Source organism: Phoca vitulina, unplaced genomic scaffold (assembly GCF_004348235.1).
Source record: "Phoca vitulina isolate PV1807 unplaced genomic scaffold, GSC_HSeal_1.0 scaffold11, whole genome shotgun sequence".
Taxonomy (NCBI): Eukaryota; Metazoa; Chordata; class Mammalia; order Carnivora; family Phocidae; genus Phoca; species Phoca vitulina.
The window spans coordinates 31,983,836-32,003,624 of record NW_022589714.1 but is presented as its reverse complement, the minus strand read 5'-3'; the positions used below and the strand labels follow the sequence as shown (position 1 = coordinate 32,003,624).

At 37.9% G+C, this 19,789-nt stretch overlaps 1 protein-coding gene across 1 annotated transcript in view; it reads right to left on the bottom strand.

The window, feature by feature from the left end:
- Positions 1-19,789, bottom strand: part of PKHD1 (PKHD1 ciliary IPT domain containing fibrocystin/polyductin) — a 440,651-nt gene that overhangs the window by 226,299 nt on the left and 194,563 nt on the right. The window contains exons 43-47 of the mRNA XM_032410150.1: positions 18,267-18,379; positions 16,391-16,496; positions 11,866-12,000; positions 6,121-6,256; positions 3,452-3,698 (exon numbers count right to left, since the gene is read on the bottom strand). Of these exons, the coding sequence (XP_032266041.1) occupies positions 3,452-3,698; positions 6,121-6,256; positions 11,866-12,000; positions 16,391-16,496; positions 18,267-18,379 (737 nt within the window). The remainder of the gene's footprint in view (positions 1-3,451; positions 3,699-6,120; positions 6,257-11,865; positions 12,001-16,390; positions 16,497-18,266; positions 18,380-19,789) is intronic.

Below are 19,789 nucleotides of genomic sequence, written 5' to 3'. Positions count from 1 at the left end.
GTGGTGAAATAACCCCAATCACCTGGGAAGAGTATGACTTGAGAAGAAAGGAAAGTGCTTCACAGAACCCTAAGGAATGCTAGCATTTAATTTATTTTTTCAAGTAATCTCTGCACCCAGTGTGGTGCTTGAACTCACAACCCTGAGATCAAGAGTCACACACTCTACTGACTGGCCAGCCAGGTGCCCCAACATTAGCATTTAAGCGACAGGGAGAAGCGCTTATAAAGGAGACACAGAAGGAGACACAACAAACTCTTGGTATATTACCTTTGCTCCATGTAATTATCCCTATACAGAAGAAAATATCTATCTAAATTTGGGGGAATCCGTGAATCAGTGAATTATGTGAGGCATATCATCATTACGGGACCTCTGGAGAAAAATGGCACAGACGTATTTTTCTGAAATGAAGTCCTGACTTACACAATAGGGCTAACACCACCCCTGTCTTACCAGGAAGGATGGGGTGGGTAGAATGAGACTTGTAGTAACAGAAGCTGGGACAAGGACACTATGCAGAATACCTGTGGCTCCTACATAAAGAAAATGCTTTTACAGTTGGTGAGTGAGAGCAAGAATATAAGTAGCACTCATACAGATCAAGCACATTGCCATTTTAACAAAACATGAACTAGAATCTGCCTTGTAGAGAGTGGGAATTTTTTCTTCACCTAAGTATTAAATATTATTACCAACTTCAAATATATACATACACCTCTGCCAACCCAGCTGGAGTCAGAGGAAGCTATAAAACAGGAAATGCCACAAACATGGGTACCCATCAGACCTAAATAAGGTAGTGCGGGACAGAAACGGAAGGTCTCCAATGTCAAACAAAAAACTTAGAATGAAATTGGACCATAGACGGGGCCTTCCCAAAAAGAAATCACACTCCAGCCACTTGGTTGTTAGCAAAGGGAGGGGAAGGATGCCTTGTTTATGTAGCTCTGTGAGGCCTCACACCCTGCCCTTGGGGGGCCTCGTGCTGGGGGAGGGAGGTAAGAGCTGAAAATGAAGACAGCAGGGTGCTTGTGCCATATCAGATCTCCATCAACACGCAACCCCAAAAGATCATGACTGTGGGAGCTTTGTAAATCAGCTCTTAGGGTGCTTGCTCCAGGGCAAATAGCACAACAAATTAATCCTTTCACCATGAAATGCAGCAAAGTTTGTATCTATGCTGAATTCAAATTGCTCATTAGCTCTGACATGTTCCTAATGAGGTTATAATGCTCTGGGACAGAGATCAAGTCACTGAGCACAAATAGCTAGAGATAGAATCATAGAAAAATAAAGTTAGAAGGACCTTAGAGCAGTGCTTCTAAAACTTTAATATCAATCACCTAGCGATTCTGATTCAGGATGTCTGTGGTGGAGTCTGAGATGCCCTATGTCTAATGAGCTCCCAGGTAATGCTGATGCACTTTGACTAGCAAGGCCTAAGAGATCATTGGATCCAGTCACCTTACCTTAGAGGTAAGGACGTTATAGCCAAGAGACTTATCATTGGGAGTGTGCCGCAACTTCCCTGAGGATGATTTTGGGGTAGTTGTGCATTTGTCCATAGACCTGTAGGTCCACCTGAAACTTTGTAAACAGAAGCATAGGGAGTAGGGTGACCAACCATCCTGGTTTCCTCAAGGCTGGGACATGAGATTTTCTATTTTAAAACCAGGAAAACTCCAGCCAAACCAAGACAAGTCTTTAGTCTTTCATCCTAGTAGGACCCTTCTGAATCTCCTCACAATATTGTATCAGGACTATTATCATTTTTACCTTGTCAGTCCCTGAGTGCTGGCATCATGACCCTTCCAAGGTAAGCACCTAAATATCCTGTTCTGAAGTTCTCCAAGAATAGATGCTCAGACAAGATTACATCTGCAGAGCCTTTTACCACCATATCGCTAAGTACCCTTCATTTTTAATTTTTAGATTTTTTTTATTTGAGTAGAGTTGGTGGACAACGTTACATTAGTTTCAGATGTGATTCGACAACCCTATATGTTAAGTTCACCACAAGTGTAGCTCCCATCTGCCACCATACAATGCTATTAGAATACCGCTCTGTTCCCGGTGCTGTACCTTTTATTCCCATGACTTATTCATTCCATAACTGGAAGCCTGTGCCTCCTATTCCCCTGCTTAGTATCCTTCTAAGAGACAATCTCCAGTTCTCAAAGGAGGGCATAAAAAAGGAGTATCAAGAACACAAAGAAATAAATATACAAGCGTATCATGTTCTTTTTAACTACACAAATCTATTTTAATTTTCCCCCATTTGAAAAAAAAATGTATTTAAGAAATAAATCTTTTATAAGTCTCAAACACTCATTAACAACATCTTTGGTAAAATCACTAAAATAGCAGTAATACTCAGGATGCATCCCTGATTTGAAAACAGAAAGTACGCTGTGCACAATTGAAATGATTAGAAATGAAAATCTCTCTCCACATTGTTATTTTGCTTGCTGGAATTAGGCCCATTAACATCTGAAAGAATAATAAACAGTTGAGGAAACAAAAGTGGAAAGTTTTTAGACTAGTCAATGCTAGCAGTGTATTGCTATGGCTTCTAGAAAAGAATGTCAGGATACTGATTCCATATGCAATCAAAGTGCAGACTTTGCACAGTCCTGATCGCATTGACTTACCATGGAGTTTACCTGCTTAAATAAGACGCCAACATAGTCTGGCTGAATGACTTGACTTAATATTCATGCAGTTAGGACACTTAAAACAATGGAAGGAAAGAAGTGTGGCTAAATATATGCAATGCATTTGAAATAGGTAAAAGATAGAACCCTAGACACTCAGCAATCATTACCTGGAAATTAAAGAGGGCAGAAGCAATCCTGTTATGCATTATAAACAGCCTAGCTGCTGACTTAATGGTAGTTTGACTAGCATAACCAAGGAGTCCTTGCTCCAATATTAATAGGAAATGTATTGTACGGATCCAATAGTTCATGAAATTAACAAGGAAAATGAACTGGAGTGGAGCAACTTTGCAAGTAATAGGAAGGCATCAGCAATTGCTTCCCCAGAGCATATTGAACACTTAAAAAGAGCTTGGGGAGAGTACATGTATATAAATGAGAATGGACATTATTGGAATTTTTTAATAATACTTCTAATTTAAATACTTTTCAAATTCTCCATTGGTTGCAAATCTTTTCAAGAAGAAGCCATTAGTTCAAAATGCCAATAAGAGGTCATGGGCTATGGGATCTGGCCCACTGATATTGAAAGTTAGCTGCCACTTGAATCAGCTTAAAATGACCATAAACGTATGATTTGACAGCTGTCAAAAGTATTCCCATATCATTTTTATAGAACTAAATACTTCTAGTAGAATCTAGAAAACAATTTCCCTTCTATAAACCCCAACAGCCTGAACAATATATGCCTGCTCATTGGCAAGCTGAAAAGTATGGTGAAGTCAACTTACAAACCAATAGACATTCGGTGAAAGAGAACATCTTCCCCACAGACACTGCCATGAACAATCTGACTGAAGCTTGCATTGACCAAACAAGACGCTGGAAGAGTTTCCATAGAAGCAAGAATATGACTTCTATTTCTCCCAGACAGAGACCCATCCAAGTCTTCCAAAATTGCTGCATGAGGAAATGGAAATGCTACTAAGTTTGGAGAGTTTATAAACTTTAGCTGGTTGGTCTTCACAGTAAATCCACCTATAAATTGGAAAATAGAAAGACTGTTACACATGGCACAAAAGACTATTATAACATATGACAGGTGAATTCACTGAGATGTTTTTAGTACTTTAAACTGCATATTTATACAGGTAAATGATTCACTCACTTATTTATTCAAGGAAAAAGTCATGAGTGTTTGTTGTACGCCAGGCTCCGTGGTATGCGTTAGAGACACAGACGGAAACAAGAGCAGGATTGGCATTGCCTTTAGGCAGCCTGTGTTCTAAGGCAGTGAATCTCAACCAGGTGGGTTTGCCCTCTAGGGGACATTTGGTACTGTTTGGAACCATGTTCGGCTGTCAACGCTGGGTGAATGGCAGTGCTACTGGCATCCGGTGGGTGGAGGCAGGGATGCTGCTAAACATCCTCACTGCACAGGACAGTCCCCACAACCAAAACTTATCCAGCTTAAAATACCACCAGTGCCAAGGGTGAGAAATGGGTACAATGGGAAATAGAGATGCAGAACACTAATTTACTAGTTACTAACTGCAAAGGGGTCGTGGCTCAGTCGTTCGATCTTTCGGCTCTAGTTCTTCTATAGGAAGTCTAACCCTATCTGTTATGAGGCTCATATTTTAAATATTCACCCTCAAAAGCAAGGTTCAATCAACCACGTGGGCAAATGGTAATAGCAGCACCCTTTTTAAGTATTAGCGGTAGGACTACACTTTTTGCGGTCTTTCTCTCACCCGCCTGCATGTGATTCATCAGTACTGCTGCTGGTCCAGCTGCCTGGGCCTTCTAATTCCCACACCCCTGTCATTAAAATGTAAAAACTGAGTACACATAGGACCTCAGTACATATGCTACTATATTTCTGTGTTATGTACATTATAAAATATGCCCAAAAGGAAATAAAAAGAGTAAGATACAAATAATTAGTGGCCCTGAGGTTTTCATTCCATATCCCAGTAGAGTCCATGCAGTGAATTAAGTCATGCATTCAAGACTCCAGGATTCCACCTCTTGCAATTTCTATAGTTCATCTAATACCACAACCACCCACCGCTCTACCATTCGGTCCTATTGGAATTTCAATTTTTGCATATGCTGTTCCTAATTCCTAGAAACTTTTCTCTGCATATGCCCCCTTGCAAATTTCTACTTGTCTTTCAAAACCATGCTCAAGAGCCACCTCTATAAAATCTTGCCTGACCCCTTTCTCGCTCCCTTCCCTGACCTTGTCTAGTCCTCTAGGATTGTACTCATCACAGTTACTACAGTGAGTGGCTTAATATTTATTTTTGTGCCTAGATCAAGAGCTCCTGGAAGAGAAGAATTATGTGTTTTTCATCTTTGTACACCCCAGATCCTCAGACAGAACCTGGAATGGATAATTTTTAAGCAAATGAAAGAGATAGCTTAGCCCAGATCATCCAGTGAGAAGAGATTCGAGGTCATAAGGAGTAGTATGCTTTTCTTCAGTGTCTTATGAATGATATGAAACAGTGAAGCTATTAAAGAACTGAGGGATTATAATTTGAAGGGAATGCCATAAGACATTTTTTTATTCCTATTATCATTTCTACAGTCTTCAACTCAGATGCCACCCAAATAAAAACAATCTTTGACTCTGCCTATACAGAAAAAAAAAAAAAAAAAAGTAAAGTGGAGACTTGCTGATTATTCATTTAATTAAAAAAACAAACAATTATCTAAATTGGTGATTCAAACCACAAGAGCATATTTACTTGAATTACTTGGTTTGGCTGTTTACAATGATCAAATCAACTAGATTGCTCTCTACTTCTTTTCACCTTGGCCCATGAGTCCTCCAAGGTATTTCTCATCACCTCAGAGATGTGGTTAACAAGTGGATGAGAATTCCTATGGTTCTCTTTGTGTATACAACAAGCTGTTGAAAACCTAAAGTACCAAATTCTGGCTCTTTTAGGAAAGATTGCATGTGTGTTAGTTTATACCCATATGTCTATCCACCCAACTCCATTTATTCAATCAATGAACTGCCTAGTAGGCACCTAATGATACTGGGTATTGGGTACCCAGTACCCTGGGTACTAATGATAAACCATAAACTTATGATTTGCTGGGTACTAATGATAAATCTCTGAGCAGGAGAGACACAGTCCCTGCCTTTATGAAGCTCAGAGTCCAACAGAGACATGACGCCATAAAGATGGAGTATGACAGATGCCATCATAGGGAAAGAATGGGGGGTTACAAGAGTCGCATTGGGAGCACCTGGCCTCCTCTGGGATTTCTTTCAGATCAGAGCAGCAGTTTCTACTGATGCAATCTTATAACTGAAAGAAATGATGAATCACAAATGTTTTATCACTATTTATCACATTTACTTGAATGTTGGCCTTCTTTAGTGACTGTCTTATCTCTTTGGCCTTCTTCAGTGACTGTCTTATCTCTTCAAACAACTTACCCTGTCCTCGGGAACAGCCCGCACAGGTCCTGATGGACACGCAGTCAGTGAGATCAAAATTAACAAAGGTTGTGTTAGAGATTATCAGTTCCCATCTTTTGGGAGTTTTGATCCCAGCTGACATACACAGGCTTCCCTGTGATTTAGAAAGAAAAAAAAAAAAGAAGAGAACTGGCCACATGAAATACAATTTGTAATGCACAAATAAAAACAAGAGAACAAAAAGACAAGCTATAGAGTGGGAAAAAATATTTACAAATCGCAAATAGGACAAAGGATCACGATAGGATGCACTACACACACACATTAGAAGATTAAATAAAAAATAGTGATGATAGCAAGTGCTGTGGCCACTACGGAATATAGGTTGGCAGTTTCTTATCAAGTTAAACAAACTCTTATCATATGATCTAGCAGTCCAACTCCTAGGTAAATGAAAATTTGTGTTCATACAAAATCCTTACACAAATGATTATAATAGTTCCATTTGTAATCACCAAATCTGGAAACAACTCAAATGTCTTTAAACAAATGAATGGATTAAACACACTGTGGTACATCCATACAGTGGAATACTACCCAGCAATAATTAGGAATAAAATCCTGCTTCTTGCAACAACTTAGGTAAATCCCAAAGGCATGTGAGAGTGAAAAAAAAAAGTCTCAAAAGGTTGCATGCTCTATCTGATTCCATTTAGATGATTATTCAAAAGACAAAACTATAGTGTCTTTTGTCAAAAGACAAAACAATAGATTAGAGATTCCCAGGGGTTAGACTTGAGAGGAGGCTGTGGCTACAAAAAATGGAACCTAAGGCAGTTTTTTGGGGTTGAACCAACTGTTTTGTATCTTCATTATGGTGGTGATGGTGGTGGTTACACTAATTTATATGTATGCTTAAAATCATAGAATCAGTTTTACTGTATGTTAATATAAAAAATAAAAATTAGAAAATCTAAAATGAAACAGAAACTGCTTCTAGTATTTTCTACAAAATCTCTTCAACAAAACTCCGTCTAGTCAAGTTGTTAGTGTTTCACCCTTCTATTCTTAAAAATAATAGCATGCCTGAGAATCACCAGAAATTTATCAGGGGCCTCCACCATAAAAGACAGTGCTGAAAAGAAAGAAGAAAAACAAACCAGTGGAGACAAAGTCAGTACAGAAATCAGAAGAACACTTAAACACTAACATTAAAAACCTCAGGGAAATAAGTATATTATATCCATGAAACAAGAAGCCCCAAAAGGGATTTTTCAGAAAAGCAAAAAGAACAAAAATGAGAGAGCAGAAATAATCAATTCAATTAAAAAACTGAGGAAACACCCCTGAAAACAGAATAAAAAGACAGTTGACAAATCAGAGAGAACATTAAGAAAAGTAGAAAAGCAATCGAGGAGGCTCAATATCCAAATAATAATACTTCCAAAAAAGAAAAAGAAAAAGATGAGGAGAGAATTATCAAAGAAATGACTGAAGAAAACGTCTCAGAAGAGAATAATAGATTTTCTAAACCACAAAGTCCCGTCCAGTGCCTAACACAGTCGTTAGAACAAAAAGCTACACAAGGGACGTCATCCCGAAACTGCAAAATACCAGGGACAAGATTCTAAAAACTTCCAAAGAAGAAAGCCTAAAAGGTTATATAACATAGAATCAGAGTATCTTACAACTATTCAACCACAATTCTAGAAGCTAGAAGACAATGGAGCATTGCCTTCCAAGTGCCAAGTCCAAATTAACTCCAACGTGCTATTCCATAACCTACAACCTATGAATAAGGGGGTCTCTGTTGGTAGCTCAAAATATTTACCTTCCATAGACCCCCATTTTGTTAAGAAGGTTACTAAAGGCTACATTATAATAAAATGAGGAACTAAATCAGAAAGGAAGAAAATGTGGGAATCAGGAACAAGAGTTCCAATACTAGGGAGATGGGCAGGAAAACTCTAGGATGTTGGTCAAGAGAAATTTCAGGGTGCAGCTGTTAAAACCCTTCTCCAAAACTGCTGGCGCAAGTGTAAACACTTGGAATTGTTCGGCATTATTCACTAAAGCTGAAGGGATATCCTCTGAGCCAGCAATTTTATAATTTGGCATATACTCAACAGAAGTACGTGTGCATGAACACCAAGAGACATACGAAAGAATGTTCATGACATCATTATTGGTAGTAGCCCAAAACTGAAAATAATCAAGTGTCCCTCAATAGCAACATGTCTTTAAAAAACTGTGGTATATTCATAAAGTGAAATACTACATAACGATTGGAAGAACAAATTATTGTAACATATAAAAAAATATAAAAACATGAATGAATCTCACAGATATAATGTTGTGCCAAAGAAGCCAGGCACAAAAGAACTACCACTCTATGATTCCATTTATATAAAGTCCAAAAATGGAATTCAAATTAATCTATGTCTCTAGAAGTCTGAGTAATGGTTCCCCTTTGGCTGGGGGGCTAGAAGAGGGGTTGGGTGGGAGGAGGTGAGCAGGGATTTCAAAGGAACAGATAATGTTTTATTTCTTGATCTGAGTGGTATCTACATGGTTTTTACTTTATAAAAATCTACTGAGCTCTTCACTTGTGATTGGTGCACTTTTCTCTATAAATGTTATATTTCCATGAAACGTTTATTTTAAGAAGTGGAACGGATATGAGAGAAAAGCAACATACAAGATGGGAAGGAAGAAAGAAGTTAAAGGAGCTTAAGGTCCTTGCCTTGCTCAGGTAAAGTTTAACAGTGCTGTCGTAATTTAGACTTCATTAAGACAAGAGGGCATGTTGAAAATTTAAGTCCAATAACTAAAATAATCATAACAAAATGAGTAACTTTCAAATAAGTAAATATAAAAAAGATACTCTTCAGTGCAAGACAAATCAAGTTTGAAAAGTAAAAAGAAAGAAAGAAAAACTGATTGCCAACTGGGAACACAAAGTAAGATGGTAGAAATAAATGCAAATATATGGGAGACATCAGCATGTGGATGGTAATTGAAACCACTAGAGAAAATGAGATTTCGCCCAGGGAGAGCAAGTACATTGAGAAGAGAAAGGGCCCTGCCACAGAACTTAGAGAAACAAAAGGATGAAAAGTCTAAATTAAGGAAGACAAATCCACAAGTGAAAATAGGAACTAACATGTGCCCCCCCCCAAGAAATAGTAGGAAGAATGAAGCTATCCATCAGAATCTGTCTGAATAAAATATATGTTGAAGTATGTCATCGGCTCAAATGAATTTCGATAACAATGAGAAGGCAACCATCCCACAGAGACTTCCCAAAGTAGGGTGACCATAATTTACATCCAAATCAGGACATATTTGAGAGTGAAAGGAGATGCTAATGAAATAGGATGTTAGGACAACAGGCATAAACAAACTACACAGCAGACTGGGATACCTAGTGTGAGAAGGCATCTCTTTTTCTTGTGTATTAAAGCCATCCTCCCTGAAAGTTAGTCCAGCCACCTCAATATAAAGGTAGTGTTGAATGTGAGGGTACCAACATATACACAAACATGCATAAAAGAGAAAAATTCCTTTTAATAAAAAGTTTTCCCAGAAATTAGCGTTTGTTTTAGGATAGGACTCACTGGTAATTGCATGCTACCAATTATGTGTGGGTGGAAGGTCGAAGAATGGATAGGCCACATCTCTGAAAATCCTAATTCCTAAACGAATAGCAGGCACGAAAGAGAGAAGCTAAAATCAGAGTTCCACAACCACAGGTCGGGGCATCCTCTTTTTTTTTTAACAATTGACACAGTTTCACGTGGCAATAAAGTGGTTCCCAAATAAATGTGAGCAAACTTGCATTAAATAAAGATTCATAGATGTTTTTCTTTTTTGTTTTTAACCTTAGAACTTCACAGAGCCTTTAAAGTGTGAATATGCAATGTGAAAATGTCAGGGAATGGAGGTACTGTAAACAGCATATCCTAAACGTAATTAACCTAAGAACCTTGCTTTTCTCAGACCCCCTCTTGGGACCAGCCTTCCATGAAAATCACTTTAGAAAAAACTGGAGTAGGCAATGCTCATTGCCAAAGCTATTTTCCATGTGCAACTGGACGAGTGTTTGGCCAGGAGCGGGAGGGTATGCTGGTGGTCCTAGCTCCACAATATTAGGCATAGATCTTGGGCTATCATTTGACTTCCCAAATCTTCCATCGCTTTACCTGTAAATTCAGGAATTCTAATTAGATCAACTCTCAGGTAATATTTAGCTCTAAAGTTCCATGGTTTTATGATTTGGATGCCTAACCAGGATCTAGATCTCTCCTAGAACAAACCTTTTAACATCTTCTATGCAGAGACTTTTGTCCTGCACTTTCTTAAGAGACTGAGAGATCCTCACTTGGCTGCATGGCCTTTGTGGTGAATCACACCCCAGGGGCAGGATTATTTTTTATTATCTCATGATAAGCACCCTTTTGTCATAATTTATATCTTAATTTGTGTCACTCTCCCATTAATTATGATGTCTATTTAGTATCAATTAAGATGTTGTAACATTAATTTACCAGGACAGTTTGTGACTCAGCTTGATGGACATTTTGTTTTTGGCATCTTCTCTAAGGTTATTTCTGAGGAATTTAAGGGCCTTTGGTATACCAGTATCATAGAATCTAAATCTGGGTTCCATCCTTTCTTGAAAATTCTGCAATCTAAAAAGAATATTCATCTCTCAAGGTGGTAATCCTTTCAAAGGAAAGGAAAAACGGACAGGTATTTCCCTCCTGAAAAGGATGGTTCAAAAAAGATTTAACTAAGTTTGAGAATTAAATGTAGGAAATGAAGCTTAGTAAGAAAATTATTTTTTAATCTTAATATTTATATCTATACCTACAAAATAACCTCCAAGGGAAGTACAAAGGGCAATGATTATTTAAATTTCAATTGGTCAAAGCACTGAGAAACAAACTAAAGTGAATGCTTTTTCCTTGGTTTCCAGAAGTACTATAGGTCTGTTCCATCTCTGATGGTTATGACAATGTGATATGAATATACATGTAACTCCTTAAGGAACAAGAACTTAGGGGACCCATTACAGGTCTGAAGCCTACTGAGACCAATGGCAGTCATGAACTTCCCTTAAGGGAAGCCAATAAGTCTAGTTCCACGCCTGGGAAATTTTTTTGCCTCATCTACATTCTGGTACTCTGTCCATGCAGTGGCAGAAAAGTTACCTATAGTCTGATGTTTATCATGTAGAAACCCACACTTAGGCAAATATTAGGGGATCATCTAAAAAACCCTAGTATACTATACAATGTAAATTTATGTTACCTTCTTTGGGGGGCACTCTAAATAGAATAAGGGTCCTATAGACAAAATGTTGATGTCAAAACTTGGCAAACCATAATACAAAGAGAAAATGTGGAATTATGCTATTTCATAATCCTTGTGAGGGTAGAGTGAATTAACCTAAAATTATTAAGTTTTTTTATTGAATTGGTATGAAAATAATGCTAAATAGCAACTGAATAAGAATTCTGCAAGCTACTCATGACTTCTATGATGTATATGAACTCATAACATTGAAACCTTGTGTATATTTGAATTTTATCATAAACATCACCACGGTTACAAATGAAAAGCTCTTCCAAATTTTACCAATTAAACACAAGATTCACTGAAGAATGTTATTAAAATTACATATCCCAGATCACCAGGGAACCTAGCACATATGATTCTGTTTTGATGGACAGCCTAAAACAACGACATTAAGACACTTACCTCGTGGGCAAAATGGCCAAGTAATAAGCTGTCAGTAACTGAAGTATTTGCATCACTTTCCAAGATGTCAATTCCAAAATCTCTGCATGAATAAACTTGGAAGTTTCTCAGGTGAAGATTGCTACTTCTAAAAATCTATAAAATAACAGCATATGTTATGGCAAAGGTCTGAGGCTTGGTTTTTCTTGCAGACTTCCTATAGCTTCTTTAATTATTGATTAAGTATAAATCAGCATGCTATACCATATTTAAGCAGCTTTTGTCCATCAATATCTGTACAGACATCCCAAAGTTGTGTGAGGTCAACACTAACTAGTCCCCTTTGGTAACATCCCCTCTGTACTTTTCATTTCTCCTCATAATAACTGTTACATTAAAAATGTCAGTGTGAATTCTTCACATATCTAAAATAAACTTGCAGTTGTCATATCACACAAAATTAATAGAGAAAAACAGAGCAACCAGGAACTCCAGTGCTTACTATTTTCCTCAGTATAGTATATCTTAACTAATATTATCAGAAAATTGTAAATATGAAATAAGTAATTCAGCATGACTACAGACTCAAAATATGTTATATGCATATATATTCATGACAACTTAGGTTAATCGAGTATTAGCAAAATTAGCTTGTTAGAGTTGAAAGAATCCCTCTAGTTTGGGGGACAGAGCTCTTGGTTTTGAGCTAGCACTGATATTAACTAACTACATGATCTTGGGCAACACATTTATCTTTTCCTAGACTTCAGTTCAACCATCTTCAAAATCAGGGTGGAGGTCTGGACTAGCAATTAACCTAACACAGTCGTTCCTTTATTTTTTAAATAGGGTCATATTTACATTCGTATCTTCAAGTAGAATTTTCCCATTGATTAAGTCCAAGGTAGCCTTGACTGATACTGATTGATTGATTGATTGATTGATTTTTGGTAGCCTTGATTTATCACAGTATCATGCTTCTACAGGTCAATCAGTCTTTGTGTTTGAATTTTCAAAAATCGAATATCTTGCATATCCCATTATGTATGCGCCAACAGCTTTTTATAAAATGATACATCTTTGAGGACACAAAGGCTTATTTAAACAAAATAGATATGATCTGAACTGTTAACTTGACAACAATTGTGAACTAATTACAGGCATCAGCCCAAGTTCTGGCAAATATACTCATATTTAAAAACAAAGAACACCCAGCATTAGCTAGAGAAGCTGGTGATTTTAAAAGAAAACCAACACATAACAGCAAAAATCACCTATTTGTGGTGTGAATACTTTCATAATGTGCTCTCCTAAGGTGCCTCGTTTGCGCAGTAGGTAGCGCATCAGTCTCATAATGTGCTCTCCTCTCTCTCTCTCTTCTAAAAGAATCACTTTGCATTTATGAGACATGGTGAGGAAAGAGTATTCTTCTCAACTCTTACTAACATGCATGCACAAGGACCAGATTATCTGAGTTGGAATCCAGCAATTCTTAGCTGTATGACTTTAGCAAGTAGTTTAACCCCTACGCAGAAAGTTTTCTTACCTTCAAAAACAAGTGTAATAATGGTACAGCTCCCTCAAGGTTATTAAGATGATTAAATGAGAAAATAGCCCAAAATGTTAGCTATCAAGCTATCAATATCATCAAAGAAATATAAACTTATGTTTACACACAATAGGAATTTTACCCAATGGAATCTTCTGATCAAGTATCTATATACATGACGCTTATGTCTAATGACCAGAATACAGTCAGATATATCTAATAATGAAAGTTTATTAAATTTAAACACAATGCATTTTTGATGGATGCAGAAAGCATTTCTCAATGTTAAAATGTCCAGAGACATTATCGTCAACATTGATCCATCACTACCTATTCCTGTTCACTAACAATGATAAGAATAAGAGCTCTCACTATGTACCCACAAACATCCAGGCATTCTTCTGGGCACTTTGCATGCAGGCACTCACTTAACTCTCAAAACAAACTAATCCTTTAGGTATTATTACTCTTTCCATTTTACAAATGAAGTAAGAAAAATCATGGGATTTGCCCAACATCACAAGGATAGGACTTGGTTCCCTTCACTGAACATAATGTTTCCAGGGTTCATTCATGGTGCAGCATGTTGTTTCTTTTGTATCAATATACCACACTGTATTTATCCATTTGTCCAATGGTGACTATCTGGGGTTGTTTCCACCTTTTGGCTATTATGAATAATGCTGCTATAGACATTTGAGTATAAGCTTCTCTGTGGATCTATGTTTTATTTCTCTTGGATATATACCCAGGAGTAAAGTTGATAGATCATATGGTATCTTTATGTATAACCATGTGAGGAACTGCCAGACTGTTGCCTGAAGCATCTAGACCATTTTAAATTCCCACCAACAGTGTGTGTGGGTTCTAATTTCTCCACATCTTCATCAACACTTGGTATCATTTTGATTCTAGCCTTCCTAGTGGGTGTGAAGTGGTAGCTCACTGTGGTTTTGATTTGTATTTTTCTGATAACTAATTATGTTGAACATCTTTTTATATGCTTTTGGACATTTGTGTATCTTCTTTGGAAAATTGTCTATTCAGATCCTTTGCTCATTTTTTTTGAATTGGGTTGTCTTTTTATCGTTGAGTTGTAAGAGTTCTTTCTACATTCTAGATACAATTCCCTTATCAGATATATCATTTGCAAATATTACATCTCATAAAGGTTGTATTTTCACTTTCCTGATGAGGCCCTTTGAAATACTGAAATTGTCAATTATGATAAAGTCCAATCTATCCATGTTTCTTTTGTTGCTTATACTTTTGGTGTCATACCTAAGAATCTTTAACTAAATCCAAGGTCATGAAGATTTACCCCTTTGTTTTCTTTAAGAGTTTTATAGTTTTTGGTCTAATGTTTAGGTTTTTGATCCAGTATTGAGTCAATTTTTATAAATAGTGTGAGGTAAGGATCCAACTTCATTCTTTTGTATGTGGCTATCCAGTTGTTCCAGCACCATTTAGAGAAGGCTATTATTTCCCCCACTGAATGGTCTTGGCATCCCTGTAAAAAATCAGTTGTGTGGGTTTATTTCTGGACTCTCAATTCTATCCATTGATCTATATTTCTATCCTTGTGCCCATACCACACTTCTTGATTACTATTGCCCTGTAGTAATTTTTAAAATAAAGAAATGGAAATCTTTCTTATTCTTTTTCAAGACTGTTTTGGTGGGAGTTACTTTTTAAATTCCCTGCTGTCATGTTAATTACTCTCCTTTACTCTCTTCATCAAAGTAAAGTTCCAAAAGCACTCTCATTATTTGAACTTTTTGATTAATTAGAGTATACAAGAGTTTCATCTTTAAGGATCTGTGTTTTCTTTCATGGGCTTAGCACTTCTGACTGCAGAACTTAAGAAAACTGACGTTAATGATCATCTTTTAATATGTTCAGGTTATTTTGTGATTTCCTTTAGAAGAAAGCTATTCAAGAGCATGGAGACAGAGTATAAGTTTCTGTAAGGCATGAATTGCTTCTTTGCATAAGACGACACTCAACGAATGTTTCTACTGGATTTGTCACCCCTATATTCATAATGTTTATGGGCAACAAAGTACTTTATAAAGTTAAATAAGAACAAAACACTAAGTACAATTGGGCTTCTTCCTGTTACTTACCCTAATTATATATTTTTGGGCTTTCCCTATCCACAATTTTCTTCCTCTTATTTGATACGTGAAATAACTTTCTTAATGTAACTTAATTATATGTTTTTATTCTACTTCCTGAATGCCCTGTAAACATATTTCTTCATCTATGTATCTTGGGCTCCAGATTGCTAAGTGGCAGAGACCAAGTGTATGTAATTTTCTCTGTGTAACACCAAATAGTGACCCTGGATAATTTTGTATGTTGCTGTTAACAGTGAGCACCCAAAGCTTCCTTATAAGAAATCACTGTGGTAATGAAAAGTGAATGATTGAACGTGAACTTTTTCCCTTTCGAGGAAAAGAGAAGAAAATGTGGCTCATCGATAAAGGTGAGAATGGCACCTTGTGCTGAAATTTTTGTGTTCCAATGATGAACAGCATTTTTTTCTTAAGACTGAAGCATGCATTATTCAGGATATTAAGATCTCAAATGCACAACATTTGGAGTCTGGATTCTGCACCAGGCTGTGTTACTAACTAACTAACTAACTGCGTGAACTTTGGCAAATCCTTTTACTTTCTGACCCTTCATTTCTTATCTTTAAATAGGCATGGGAGGTGAGGAACGGATGACCTCTATGATCCCTCCTGCTTGCAAATCTCTATGATTCTGTTGTTTCCATTAGAGCTGCTGAAAAGTCACCATCGAGGAAATGAACTGACCCTGGCTTCCTGAGTAGAAATTGGCTCATTCAACAACTTTTCCACACACCTATGACGTTGTTTGCTCCTTAACACTGTGATAATGGTCCCAAATCGCCCCCATTTAAACAGAGAAACATAATAAACTACCATAAAAAAACAAATGACAATTTAATGAAAAACTAACACAGCTTACCTGGGCACCACCTGCACTTCCCCAAACTGTGAAGTTCTGGAACAGGGTGGGGCCCCTGCCATTATCCCAAGGTGGCCGAAACTGAGGGTATATAAAGAGACCAGACCTTGAATGCAAAACAAAGAGTGAAAATCAGCCACTTTCTATGTTTCAAATGTCCCAATTTTTCTCACTGGGAAATATAAAATGACGGTAACGAATAAGGAAAGTGGAGATGAAGGCTGTGAGCCTTCTCCCTGCCTAGCATTGCCCATTCCTTAGCCTTCCCTCCCTGTTACCTTCCATGACCTGCTCCTGAATCTCAGCAGATGCAGATTGCCATGATCCCAGTCTCTTCTCCCAGCCTCTCTCTAGGTTCACCCCTTCCTAGGAGTCTGGACACCTACGCCTAGCCTATTAGAACATGCTAGGAAAGTGGACACGAGCCCCTTTACTCCGTCCAACTTTTGTTCTTCTCCTTGAAATGCCCCACCTTCACAGGATTCCGGGTACCTTCTTTGTTCACACTACCGGGCTGCTGAGAGCTCCTTGGTAAAACTTCATAATCTTAATGATAAATTCATGGCACATGTGCTAATCCTAGCCTCAACTGGCACTTCAACAGGACACAGCAATCATTCTTTTTTTTTTTTTTAACATATAATGTATTATTTGCTTCAGAGGTACAGGTCTGTGATTCATCAGTCTTGCACAATTCACAGCACTCACCATAGCACATACCCCCCCAATGTTTATCACCCAGCCACCCCATCCCTCCCACCCTCCACCACTCCAGCAACCCTCCGTTTGTTTCCTGAGATTAAGAATTCCTCATATCAGTGAGATCATATGATACATGTCTTTCTCTGATTGACTTATTTCGCTCAGCATAACACCCTCCAGTTCCATCCACATCGTTGCAAATGGCAAGATCTCATTCCTTTTGATGGCTGCATAATATTCCATTGTATGTCTATACCACATCTTCTTTATCCATTCATCTGTTGATGGACATCTTGGCTCTTTCCACAGTTTGGCTATTGTGGACATCACTGCTATAAACATCGGGGTGCACGTACCCCTTCGGATCCCTACATTTGTATCTTTGGGGTAAATACCCAGTAGTGCAATTGCTGGATTGTATACAGCAATCATTCTTAATCCTTATTCCACTCTGCCCTCACTGTCCATCAGAGCAGTATCACTATACTATTACTATCGTAATTATGTGTAGCTATCAATTATTGAGTTCCTACTATATTCCAGGTGTTCTCTTGGGTGCATTATATGAGTCATCTCTAATTATCACATCAAACTTTCAGTGTAGATCTGAAATTTTACAAATGAGAGATCTGACTCTTAAAAAAAAAAAAAAGCCAATTTTCTAGTAGAGTCAAGATTTGAATCAGGGCCTGACTGACTCTGAAGTCCACGGTTTCCCCCATGTTCCCACCATGCTTCTCAGCAATTGCTCTTAGCAGATGACCTTACCTCCACATACCAAAAAGACTTTGAACAGGTCCTCTCTCCTCTTACAGAGTACCCGTCCCTGGCAAAGAGCCTCTTCCCAAAGGCTCCTCACCCCACTCAGCTCCTCAGCCCAGGCACTATTGCCTCCTGGTTGCTCCCAGGCCCTTAGAACTTTAATAGCTCTCTCTATTGAATTCTCCTCTGGATGTAAAAGATGCACTCTGTCCTGCTGAACTCTCAAGTGTTTTCCCTGTCCCTTTCCTTCCCTTCAACACCAAACTTTTATGATCCAAAATGGTTACACAGGTGCATCATCAAATCTTACATGGAGGCCCCAGATTATACCCTCTCTGAGAGTGTTGTACCAAAAAAAAAGTTAAATCATAAGTCTTACATCCAAAAGGTAGATGAATTTCCCCAAAGTTACCTTGTACAAGAATGTGCAATATTCTGAGTGAAGGAGAGAAGTGGAGCTTGTGATGTTTGGCTGGTCACAAGATGAAAAAAGTAGCCCAAACCAGCAACATACACCCTGTTTCCCTAGAGAAATTAAGGATAGTTAAATAATAGTTATTCCAGATACAATAAGGTTGTCGGAAAGAAAGACTCTCCTATGTGCTCATTCTGCTTTTTTATTTACTTCCTGTCAAAGTATATTGATACTTTCATGGACTCATTTACTCTTCACACATCCCACTCCTCCACCCCTCACCCCAGGAATCAGATATACTCATTTTTCTTCCTCAGTGCATCTCAGCTAGGCTGTAATTCGCCCACCTTAATAAGTGATATCTCACATTAAAGCATTCTTTTTTTTAAAGATTTTATTTATTTATTTATTTATTTATTTATTTATTTGACAGAGAGAGAGAGAGACAGAGAGAACACAAGCAGACAGAGCAGCAGGTAGAGGGAGAGGGAGAAACAGGAACCCTGCTGAGCAGAGAGCCCGACATGGGACTCGATCCTAGGACCTTGGGATTGTAACCTGAGCTGAAGGCAGACACTTAACTGCTGAGCCACCCAGGCGCCCATCATGTTAAAGCAAGCATTCTCGTAAGCTTCCATAGTGAGAAGTTTTCTTCGTCATCAATCCAACAGTATTGGGGGCAAAGGCATACCTTAAAGCCAAGTCTACACAAAGTGTCCTCATCAGTCCTTCAAACAAATCAATGATTTGACTATGGGCTGAAGACCAATGATTGTACTAGCTATGCCTCAGTTCTGAGACATGGTGCCTGAGCTCAAACACAACTTGAATCTCCTCAATGTACTCTTATCCTGATTAGATCATTTTAATCACCTTAATATTTCTTTATAGGATTTCCTATCTAAATAATTTGATGTCCTTTATACGCTGACATAAAATCTAAATTCTCCATTGGACCACATGAGTTCGGGGCTTTAATTCCAATCAAACTGGACACAATGGATTCTCTTTACAAACTCAATAAAATAACTACAATAGAATCATCATTGTGTAATATACTTTAAGACAGCGTAGCAAATTAATTCCCTACAGAGTCTATTATTGTATACAGAGGTATTTTGCTTGGCCTACCCAATGTTTACAAAAATTGTTACTTTGTTTCTAATATTTTAAAATTGGGACACTTGATATAAAAATTTAGACTCTCGGTTTTTTAACAACACTAAGCCCAAATTCCTGTGGGGTAGTCATGGACCAGCTGGAGCTAAGAAGCGCCTGCCTTCTTGGATTATGGTTATTCTAGCATAGTCCCCACCCTTCCTCTTTCACTTATTTATGATACCAGCCTAGCACCCATGGGTATCTGAATTTGCAACCTCTAACTCCAGGCAGTAAGGTAAATGGTATGTTGGCTGTTCTATGTTCCAGGAGGAGGAATGAAGGGCCAAGAGACCAAGCTGCTGGACGACTTCCTAGGCAATTATGTGCATCTTTTCTCTCTCAGCCTCAGAGGCTGGTCT